Source organism: Gopherus evgoodei, chromosome 2, assembly GCF_007399415.2.
Source record: "Gopherus evgoodei ecotype Sinaloan lineage chromosome 2, rGopEvg1_v1.p, whole genome shotgun sequence".
Lineage (NCBI taxonomy): Eukaryota > Metazoa > Chordata > Testudines > Testudinidae > Gopherus > Gopherus evgoodei.
Genome location: NC_044323.1, coordinates 197,717,363 through 197,729,623, shown reverse-complemented (window position 1 = coordinate 197,729,623; position 12,261 = coordinate 197,717,363). Strand labels below are relative to the sequence as shown.

Below are 12,261 nucleotides of genomic sequence, written 5' to 3'. Positions count from 1 at the left end.
TTATCTGCTGATCGTGGCAGGCAGGAGGAGCTGAGGGGGAGAGGGAGGAGTTGATCAGTGGCCCTCTGAGCTAACAGAAGTACAGTACTGTACTGTACAATAGGGGAACATGTTCCAATTCACATCAGTCACGTGCTGTGCAAATGATGGATATGCAGATCAGGACCAATGTGAATCGGAACACATTCCTCTACTGATGAGTGCTAGATATCCGAAGCAACGGGTAAGGGGGAGATGTATACTAGGAATCCCCTGTAAATGGGATCAGGGAGATCATGGCTCCACTTCCTCTGATCAAAGCAGCAGGTAGCTCCCCCTCCTCTCCTTGCCCTGGGTAAGCAGAGCTTTCCCATGGCTCCCTATTTCCTAGGCTAGAGAGGCGAGAGCTCCCCTCCTCTTTCAATATACTGCAAAGCACTTGTCAGTGCTAACAAAGCTGGTATTGGTGCCAGTTAAACCCATGAAGGTTAAAAGTTTTAATTCTAAGAAAGTGACAATGTCACACTCACGTAATTTCATCTATACAAATTCCCAGACTTTACAAAGTAGAAAGAATGCTAGCTGGCAGCTCATTTCAAATATTCAGAGAATATTCAAGTACTTAGAGCTGTTTAAATTATCCTGCTTAGTCCTCCTTTAAACTAATCCTTTGTGCTTCTGTACCTTTCTGCAAATTAAAGTATGTAAAAAGACTCATAGGACATTCATCATATTGACATTTCCATTGTTTGTTCATCCTCACAGCAACTAAGCGCAGAATTCTTTTTTCTATTTACTTTTAATCCCTGAACAATGCAATTGATATCAAATGTTACAGCAGCTAAATTGGAACATTCAGTTGTATTTCATTGTCTGCCAGCAGCTGGATGAGAACCTTGCCATTTATTTTTTCTGAATCTATAATCAAGACTTGCAGATCGGTTAACTAAAGCCTCGTAAAGCTGGAAGTCTAAATAAAGAATACCAAAAATGGGACACTAAGTACAGTAGTATATAGAAAATCCACATTATTCAAAGTGTTATTGAATTATAGTGTGTGGGTTCCTTAATCTTATGCAGTATCTTTGCTCCTATTCTTGAAAGCTTTGAAAATCTATATAAATGAATCTATTGATAGTTTTGTGCATTTTTCATTAGTTTTTTTCTAAAACCATTTCATGAAACTGTATATACAGGAAACATTAAAATATAATGGTTGGTCATGTAAATCTCCACATACAGTGGTTGTTCCCCAAGACTTCCTGTAAGTTTTTTGTTTTGTTGTTTTTGTCAGGAACAGGGGCATAGGCAGTCTGGCCTACCGATCATAGCTGGACTGAGGTCTGCACAACAGGAACTGTAGTCACTGAGCTGGAGTTGGAGAAATCAGAAGAGCTAGGTCCCATAAGGAAGAGTCAGGGTCAGAATCAAGCTGGGGTCGAAGATCAAAAATAGTACCAGGCTGGAATTGGGAGACATAAGTCAGGATCAGAATCAGGCTTGGACTGGAAACCAGAGATCAGGAGATCAGGCAATGTCTGTCATTGCAGCAGGCCAAAGTCTATATGGTTATCCAGACAACTTCCTGGGTAAGTTGTCTGGATAACTCCCCTGGAGTTAAACGGGGAGCTTGGCCAACCAGAGGACCGCAGGGTGCTGTCACTCTGGGTTTCTTGGGTGATACTCCCTTTGGTACTGTCGTGGAAATTGACCACCAGTCAGTTGAGTTGATCAGACAGCCTGAGGCTCCTTTATTGATTAATCATAGATTACAAGCATATATGCAGGGAGAGACGACAGGACCTCTAGCAAGAGGGAAGTCGCTCTACCTTACAGCAATAATACGTGGGTTTATAAAGCTTAAAACCGCAAATTACCATATGAGCTTATACATCCGAGGATACCATATTTGGTTAATATAATGACATTTCTTAACCATCTGCAAAACTTTTACCATTACAATACCGGTTATGAGCTAATTTGCAAGCCTGCTTTTTGCAACTTCCCCTTTATACGGGTTTTTGTTAATGTCAGGACTTTGACACCTGGTTTTCGCCTACTTGCAGTGTCAGCAGCTATGTTTCTTAAGCAAATTTGAGGAACTTGGGCCCAAAATGCATGTTCGGCCAAGTTTATTAGAGGTTAATTTTCTGTGTGCACAAGCTGCTTGATAAACTATAGTAGCCTAGCAGTTGTTAGTTTATTTGGCAGTGATGGATGGGGTTTTTAAGGGACTTTTTATGTCAGTTTAACCCCTTATAGCAGCATTCTGTGATTTAGCAGCATTAAGTAGTGTATTAATATAGTAAAATCAGAAAGTGAGCCTCAGGAGGGTTAGTATAAAATCAATGTTTTAACTTTGCTATATGTTACTGTGATTGAGGCCTAAGGCCTTGATATGATTATTAACTTGATCAAGACCCGGCCTCTGGGCCTGGGGTCGGCTTTCTTTATCAATCCCTACTTTCCACAGTGCTTCCTAGCTGTGCTCCTGCATGGCATCCTGGTGAATCTGTAGGAACATCAGCTGCCCAAAGTTCTGGTCCCCAGATCCTTACAGTTTTCCATTTCCCATAGAGTTTTAAATTCAGGTACTTTGGAAGAATAATTCCCATTACTTTCCTATCTGTTTTGTATGGCCCTCGTCGCTATGATAGCTGAAAACCTTCAATATTCCCTGATTTCTCTAAGCCTCTTCATTCTATGAAATTATCACATGCAACCTATCCAATAACTCCCTGATTCTCACATAAGGAAACAATAGTTTTCTATGTTGAAGTGGTTCTGCAACCTCTGCCCTTGGTAATTCCAATATGTTCCCTTATTTTGTTTGATTTGCTTTTTGCCATGGGTTTATGGTGCTATGCAAAGAATAATATGGCTCCTATTCGGGCACATGTCATGATCTACATACACCATAAGTATAAGTATCTGTGGAATATCCTATGAGAATATATTACATAGGGTTATTCTGTAGAGGGATTTTCTGTGTTCTAGATTCAGAAGTTTGTAGGTCAGTTGTTATACATCTCACTTCCTGGCTCTCACAGGGTAATGCCATCATATTTCTCTTTCTTCTTTTAGTTACCTTAAACCTCTATTTTCCCTTTAGACGTGTTAAAAGAACTGAAGATGTTTTAATCTACGCCTGTGATTTGGGATTTATTATACTTTTCTTCATCTGGATGATTGCACCCATAAGAAACTAGAAAAAGTGGCAATAAAATAATAATGTAGACTTACCCTACTGTGTAGTTTTGTATCCATATGCCATTATTACATAAGTATGGCTTTAGATTTAGCTTTGCTATTAAATGACATGTATAGCATTCCAATATTTTCAATAAAGAGCTAGAACAAATGAAAAATAAAGGCTGTAAGTGTTTTGCAGCATTAATTAGGTGTGAGACTCACTTTTGGAGTTGGAGAACTTTTATAAGAATAGTATAGCAAATGTGTGCATGCATTTCTTATTTTCCATCTTTTGTTTAAATAAGAATAAATACTTGCAGAATGTGGTAATTTGAAAAATGAAGACACATAAACGCAGACACTGAGAGAGGACTACCCATTGGGGTATGCAATGCCTGCTCCCTCCTTTACCTCTCTGGGTGCCTGATGCCTGAAGTTGATAAGATTCTGCAGTATGATGGTAAAGCCATGTGTCCATCCTCATTCCAGGCCTAACTGTGTTGGCTGAACATGGAGGTGGAAGGTACATTGGATCCTCTTGAAGGATATAGACACTATGTCACTATGTTACATGGGATCTTCTAGGAATAATGATGGCTGAACTATTTCCTCTTGGGGATTCTGGCTGTTACCTGATTTCTCCAGTGTGCCAGATTGTGCCTCAAGCACAATCTAGCCTTATACTTGGGGAAAACAAAGAACTTCTAAAGTAATTTTAGATTTGGGTCTGAGGGAAAGACCTCAGAACTTCGAGGAAGTTCAGACCCCGATCCAACCTCTGCAGCGCAGTTCCACCTGAAAACACTTGCCAGGAAGGTATATAATAAACGTATGTATCCTGATAAAAATTAAGTCTGTCAGTAGCTTTTTCCTGATAGAAAGAGTAAATGCCATGTGGGAGAAGTTTCTCACTCTTAAGTCCAACAGAGACTGGTATGGGGGAAGGAAGACCTGATTTTGCTCAACAGTGACTGTTCCTGCTAATTAAGAAACAACATTGATAGGCTCTAAGGGGAGGTCATGTTTTTGTTCATTCTGAACTGTTCTGGATGAGGTCTGAAATTCCAAAAGTTGTGGAGAATGTAAAACAAGGGAGAAAGCTGTAAGGTATTTAAAAGGTTATCAGGATGTCAAATATGAAAGTTCCATGTTCATTTAAGGCCTGATTGCAATACTCTTTCTCACAAAGAATGTCACCTTAGTGAAACTACTTAAGCTGTAATTAACTGTTAGCAATTTCTCAGGTTATTTTGAATATATAAAAAAAGAAATGCAACAAAAATGGTTCTGTGTGTCCCTGCCGGCAGGTATATGGGATCTTGGGGAGCAATTACCACACAGCTGGGGTTCCAATTAATTTCTTTATTAAAGGAAAAAAAGGAAGTGGTGGGAATTTAATAATGAAATACGATGGGATGGGGTGTACAGGGTGTTTACAATAGACAATGATGGGGGGGTTCTTCTTATTGAACAGTGTAAGGAGTTCTAATAGTGGGCTACAGCAAGTGGGGTTCAGCACAATGGGATACAGTACAGTCAATAAGCAACTCTAGATACAGTGTGGAAATGCAAAGCGTACCCAAAAGAAATGCAAAATAAAATGGTAGCTTCTATATGAGTTAATAGCTAGATACACAATGTAAGACAGTGGCATCAATGTAAATACAAAGTATATCAGAAAAGTAGAGGCAACCAATGGGGTGTTATAATTACAAGTAAAATGTGAGCTACAGTACAACAATACAATATCAATATAAAGGCTGGGTCAAGAAACAGGAGGAGGGGGAGTGAGTGATTAGTGGTATGCAGAGGAGCGGCTGGAAGCAGCGAGAGACTCTGAAGCCCTGCAGGGCAAGGACAACGGAGCAGTGTGATGGTGATCTTCGGTAGGGGAGGGGCAGCGGAGAAGTGTAAAGAAGGGCTAGAGAGAGGTTTAAGCAACAAGCGGACACCAAAAACAAAGGTAAAAAAAACAGCAAAGGATTTGGGAAGTTTCACAGGGGGAGAAGCAGCAAGGGGTTTGGGAAGTTCGGAGGGTGATGCAGACGGGGGGGGGAAGCAGCAAGGAGTTGGGAGGTTCGGAGAGAGTGCAGATGCAGGGGAAAGCAGCAAAGGGTTTGGGAAGTTATACAGGGGGAGAAGCAGCAAGGGGTTAGGGAAGTTCGGAGGGTGATGCAGATGCAGGGCGGGAAGCAGCAAGGAGTCGGGAAGTTCGGAGAGAGTGCAGATGTGGGGGAAAAGCAGCAAAGGGTTATACCAGGGAGACACGGAGGAGCACACAGAGGGGGAGATTGGAGCGGGGGAAAAACAGACACGGGAAAGTTCAGGGAGAGATCGGGACAGCAGGAAGGCGAATTTAAGCAGCCAAAAACCTTATCTATCTTAACCAACGACTAGGCAAAACAACAAATATCACAATTCTAAGCAAAGCTATAACAAGCAACTATACGGAGCAACAAAACAGTAAACTATAACAAGGCAGTTGAAACTTACAAGCTCTACAATCTTAACAAACTATGACTTATTAAACTAAAAAAAACAAGACCTATGGTGCACCTTATGCTATGGGGAGGTTACAGAGGGCAGAGTGGTATGTGTCCAGGACCCAGCCCCCAAGGAAGCCAAGGGATGATGGCTACAGCGGTGGATACAGCTGAAAGCAGAGAGCCCCAAGGCAAAGCCCACAGGAGCAGAGCTAGCAGTGGCACAAACTTATTTTTAGCGGCAAAGAGCCCTGGAGTTTAAGAGAGGTTTTAAGACACAGACCAAGGTTTAGCTTGAGTCTGTGTGCTGGGGAAACAGAGCCAGCAGCTAAAATAATAAAATAAAAGTATAGAAAGTTTTACAGAGGGATTCTTACCAGTCCCAAGGCAGCAGCAAAGGCAGAAGCAGCAGCAACATCAGAAGAGGCAAGGAGGGCTCGGTACAGTCTCAATAATCAGGAGATGTCTCAGGTAGCAATTCATTCTTCGTGGGGGGGGGCGTTCAAAAAACGGGGGTACGCTCAAAAATAAAACGAGAGCGGAGAAAGAACCCCCCAGAACCCCTGGCTGATCAGACCAGGCAGCAATGCAGGAACCTTTCTGAGGTGTGTTTCAAAAATGTCTGGTTTTAAAGGCAAACTTGGGCAGTTTCCCGCCAGTAATCCTGATAGGCTCCGTCTGTCACAGGGGAGAGGGCACAGGGAAAAAACTGAAGGTAAGACCAGAGACGTGCCTGGACATAGTCCTGTGCAATAGGTGACTCAAGAGCACATGAGGCCTATGACTCATGCCCAGGATCTTAAAAACACATTAGGTCTTGCAGCTCTGGACATTGCCTACATTACACCAAGCCCAGGCTCAACGAGGTGATAACAGGACTAACCCTTTGAACAGGGCAGTGGTCCCACTTAGCACGCAGCACAAGTGGCCGTCCCTTTGAGAAGGGCAATGGCTCTTGTTAAACAACTTAAGGGGCCCTCCCTTTGAGAAGGGCAGTGGCCCTGGTAAACAACTTAACAGCCAGGGAAGGGCGGCCACAGGAGAACAGAAAACAAAATGGAGTCTGGGGACAGCTGTAAGAAACAAAATGGAATAGGGGATAGCTGTAACAGACACGGTGTAGAATGGCTGCTTCAAAAATCAAGCAACTGATAGATTTTTAACTAGTTTCTTTAATGTGGGCTACATAGATCTTTGAACCTTTCATGGCTTTGTATCTACTGAGTGACAGATGGCTGTTCTAATGAAGTACTGGCTGCTCTTAGGGCTTGTCTTCACGATATTGTTAGCTTAAGATATAATTTGTATATTGCCCCTAATTTGACTCCTGTCTACACATGAAAATCTGTGTCTTGAGTTCAATGATATTTACAACTCTAGCTAACTGTTGCAAAGAAGACAAGCCTTTAGTAGTTTGTATAGTTTCCTGAAAGGTGTAACTCTGAACATAATTTTTGAATTATTTTATTTCCTTATTAGTGTTTTTCCTCCGGTTCTGGCATGACTGCTTCTTTTGAGGGGAGGGGAGGAAGGCAACATGAGGAGAAAATCTCCTCAACTTTTTAATTATTTTTTAAAAGAACATCAGATAGCTGGAATTTTTAAATTTGGAGACTCTTGTACCCATTATTTTAACATTTTAAGAGATTTCACACCTGCCATTATATGAGACATTCCACTATGGATTTTTTGTTTGCTTTATTACCATTACTCCTTTTTTGCACAAATAATGTTGCATGTCTGTGCCCTCTACTGTCATAAGTAAAATGGAGTGAATATCAGAATTTCCATCCAGCAACATATTTTGGTATTTCAACATGTTTTCTTCCAATTTTTTATAGAACAAACAGTTCCAAAATATTTCAGTTCAGAAATGAAAAAATATTTCATTTCAGCATTTTCAATCAAATCAAAATATTTTGATGTTCCCAAATCAAAACATGTCATTTTGGCTTGTTGAACTGACCTGAAACATTTCATTTTGAAAAATCCATTATTTGCCCAGCTCTAAACACAATGTTACTAATACAGAAAACATCATAAAGTTCCACACACCGAGAGCATCATTCCCAGAGTGTAGATTAAAGAACCATTTATTATAGTTAATAAGCAACAATTTTGTGCTACTTAAAATATCTTGAATTGGACTTTAGTGACTTTTGGTGGGACAAGCTTTTTTGGGTTGAGTGCTCTGTAGAGAAAGAAACTGCTGATTGAGTGAAGCAAAGGACTCGAGCTTGGAGGAGTGGGTGAAATTGAAAGTAGTTTTGCTGGTTTTGGATGGGTTGGGTTTTTTGTTCTTTTAATCACTTGATTTTGATGTTTAAATTATTTTCTGCATGTCCCTATGAGTATGGTGGAAATTGGAGATTGCATTTTGGTAATATTTTGTCAAGTAGTGCATGTGATGAGTATGGGTATGTTTACTGCAAAAGCTCTGTTGTCTCATCAAGTATGGTCATTTTATTAACAGTGGGCTGGATTACCACCTTTCAATACAGCCCAAGTAAGGGACAGTGCATAGTTACCCTACCCCAGGAGCAGCGATAGGCATTAGACTGTGACTTGGAGAGTTACAATTGGGTGCCAGCTTTTCCCTTGCTTAGGGAATTAATCTGTACCGGGGTAGGCAACCTATGGCACGTGTGCCAAAGGCGGCATGGGGGCTGATTTTCAGTGACACTCACAGTGCCCAGGTCCTGGCCACCTGTCCGGAGGGCTCTGTATTTTAATGTAATTTTAAATGAAGCTTCTTAAACATTTTAAAAACTTTATTTTCTTTACATGCAACAATAGTTTAGTTATATATTATAGACTTATAGAAAGAGACCACCTAAAAATTTTCAAATGTATTACTGGCACGTGAAACCTTAAATCAGAGTGAATAAATGAAGATTCAGCACACCACTTCTGAAAGGTTGCCAACCCCTATGCTAGACCAGTGTACTACCACCATTGCATTTGTGGGATGAAGCCAAGGCTCCACTCACTGTCTTTCTCTGACTATCCACTCTCTATCCAGGGAGAGCAAGAAGCAGTCTGCCACTCTCTGCTTTCCTTCCCAAGGCCACCTAGAGGATTCAGGGGGCCTGGGGCAAAGCGGGGAAGCTGCAGTGCTTGTACTCACCTGCAGGGCCAGCTCTAGCAATTTCGCTGCCCCAAGCACGGCGGCATGCCGCAGGGGGCGCTCTGCCGCTCACCAGAGCCACGGGATCAGCAGACTTTGCAGGCACGCCTGCAGGAGGTCCATCGGAGCCGCCTGCCGCCCTCCCAGCAACCGGCAGAGGGCCCCCCGTGGCATGCCGCCCCAAGCATGCACTTGGCGCGCTGTGGCCTGGAGCCGGCCCTGCTCACCTGGCAGTGGTCCGGGTCTTTGGCGGCATTTTGACAGTGGGGGGCCCTTCAGTCGCTCCACATCTTCAGCAGCACTGAAGGAGCCCCCACCACTGAAATGCCGTCAAAGACCCTGACTGCCACCGGGCCAGAGCTTGCAAGGCCCCTGCGGGCCCCAGGACCTGGGGCAAATTGCCCCACTTGCCCCCCACTCTGGGCGGCCCTGTTCCTTCCACCCTTTGCAGAGTTTGGCAATGCAGATAGCTGTACAGGTGAGTAAGGGGGCTCTTTATTCTTCTGTGCAGGTGCAAAGCCAGGTCATGAATCTCCACCATGTAACCATGCCATACAATGACTGACTAATCAGAGCTGACATCTGTAATTAGTGTGTTTTATATACTTTTTTTTAATTGGATATGGTTTCTTAAGAAAATAAAGATATCCTCTTGCTCACAACGTTGCTCATTGTTCTTGTATTATATTAATCAAAAGATATCAGTTTTACCCTCTACCTTATGCTAATATATACAAGTTCTAATGTTTCCATGAATAGTTATGAGGACCTTTCATGGAAACTAAAGAAAACCCTATCAAGCTTATCTACATATTTGACCTCATTTTGCTACTTTTCTGCATGTGTATTCAAACATATAAAATAATGCAATATTTTCTTCCTGAACACATGCATAAATGTGACAGAATGGCAGCCTGTTTTCCATAAATGTGCCTACATTTTTGAATAAACACAAACCATGCTTGCTTTTAAATAAGATTTCTGTGTACTACATTAGGATGTCTAATGGGAGAGTCGTCAGATTTCCTGGTTTCTTGGTCACGGACTGATGATATCAAACCAGGGATGCAGGTACAATATGCTTTTCTCTTTCCACTCATCATCAACCCAAATCTCAGCCTCTGAGAATGATCATGAACAATGTGGGTGCTGAAAATGAAATTCAAAGCCTGTTTACATAAATGCCAAAGCATGAACTTCAATTTGGAAAAGCATGCTCTCATTATAATTACTGTACATGCAGTGTGTGTTTGATTGGATGATTACTGACAGGCTTTGGCTGCTTGTTTTCTCCATTACTGCCATTGTTGTATTCATCAGTGTCTCAGCAGTTTTACAGGACATTTATTTGTGAGATGACAGTCCTATCATCACCAAGCTTTTGATGTTACAGCCATTATACCATAAGTAAGCTGAGCAATTTTGTGTTAGGAAATTGAAATGCATTTCATTTGGTCTTGTCGACTGTCTCATTACTCTCCGATCATCAGAATAGGTATTTAATTCTGAGAAATAGCTCATCAGCTTTTCATCCTTTTTGTGACTTAATAGAAACACTTTTATTTGATCAAGTATGTTCTTTTTTGTCAATATCTTGTTCTGCTTGTTCATATATCTGTTTCTGAAGATCCTTGTTTTCCTTTATCATATATTGTTGAAGACAACCTGAAGTTAGCTAATGGCTTCTGATGAGGAAAAGCACTGTGGGTGCTCTGGATACCTGTGTCTGAACTTCAATTATAGTGTCGCTGCTTTGCATTTCACCATTGATGTCAAGAGACTCTAAAGCATAACCATGGAGCTACCTCTCCCAGTATAGGGGGATTCTGTTGTGGCTCAGAGACAACATAATGGCATGTACACCACTTTCCTTCATGCAACCACTGTAGAGAGTATTTTCCAGGGAAAGGGGGATATATCCAGGGATTCTCTGTACTCCAGTGATCCCTGGATGACCTTGGGGTCTGTTAGTCATCAGGTTTCTCTAATTTATGCTGGAGGAATGGACTCGCACACAGCTATCCAAGGACTGGGATAGTGTAAAGGTGGCTTAAAGACCTTTTTGCATACTCCAACTACCCACATGATTTTCATCCGAAGCTGAAGATCTGGGCCATAATTTTTGCAATGGTGTTTACCATATGTTAAAATATTAAATGGGAAGACTATTTAAGCAGTCATCCTCTATGGCAGTGGTTCCCAAACTTGTTCCTCCACTTGTGCAGGGAAAGCTCCTGGTGGGCCGGGCCAGTTTGTTTACCTGCCGCATCCACAGGTTTGGCCAATCATGGCTCCCACTGGCTGCGGTTTGCTGCTCCAAGCCAATGGGAGCTGCTGGAAGCAGTGCGGGCTGACTGGCCCGCCACTTCCAGCAGCTCCCATTGGCCTGGAGCAGCAAACTGCGGCCACTGGGAGCCAATTGGCCGAACCTGTGGATGCGGCAGGTAAACAAAACAGCCTGGCCCGCCAGGGGCTTTCCCTGCACAAGCAGTGGAACAAGTTTGGGAACCACTGCTCTATGGTATGATTCTCCTCTTACTTACACTGATGTAAATCAGGAATAACTCCATTGACTTGAATGTAATTACACCAATGTAATACTGTTGTGAGAGGATAAAACACCGATAGCATTTAAATGGCAGCACTGTCATGTCCGTAGGGTGCTTACTCATATTTCTTACTTAAATTATTTGAATAAAAAAAACAGATTTTTCTCTCTCAACCAACTCAGAGAGAAAAGTGTTGTTATTCATATAGAAGTGGTCAGATCTCAGCTGATACAAATCGACATAGCTCACTTGATTTAAAGGACCTATACAGATTTACACCAGCTGACAACCTACTCCTTTTATAGTATATCATTGTCATGGTACAATTCTCCACTCTGAACCTTAGTGTCCAAAAGATGGGGTACCAGCATGAATTCTTCTAAGCTCAATTACCAGCTTAGAACCTGTAGCGCTGTCACCAACCAGGAATTCCAGTGCCTGGTACATTCTGGTCCCCACAAAACCTTGCCCGGGGGCCCCCAAGACCCAGGCCCTCTGGATCTTAACACAAGGAAAGTAAACCCTTTCCCTCACCGTTGCCTCTCCCAGGCTTCCCCTCCCTGGGTTACCCTGGAAGATCACTGTGATTCAAACTCCTTGAATCTTTAAACAGAGAGGACAATTCATCTTCCTCCCTCCTTCTCTCTTCCCCTCCCAGATTCTCCCTGAGAGAGATAGTAATACTAACACAGAGAGAATTTAGCCTCTCTCTCCCCCTTCCCTCCTTTCTCCCCACCAATTCCCTGGTGAATCCAGACCCAGTCTCCTGGGGTCTCACCAGAATAAAAAAACAATCAGGCTCTTAAACAAGAAAAGCTTTTAATTAAAGAAAGAAAAAAAACAGTAAAATTATCTTTGTAAATTTAAAATGGAATAGGTACAGGGTCTTTCAGCTGTAGACACTGGGAATACCCTCCCAGCCTAAGTATAC

At 42.2% G+C, this 12,261-nt stretch overlaps 1 protein-coding gene across 2 annotated transcripts in view; it reads left to right on the top strand.

Annotated features, from left to right (window-relative positions):
• Positions 1-12,261, top strand: part of DOK6 (docking protein 6) — a 435,288-nt gene that overhangs the window by 360,584 nt on the left and 62,443 nt on the right. The window contains exon 8 of one of the 2 annotated variants that reach the window (XM_030552667.1): positions 9,779-9,852. The exons of the other annotated variant lie outside the window; for it this stretch is intronic. Coding sequence (XP_030408527.1) covers positions 9,779-9,852 — 74 coding nt within the window. The remainder of the gene's footprint in view (positions 1-9,778; positions 9,853-12,261) is intronic. 2 annotated transcript variants of the gene reach the window in all.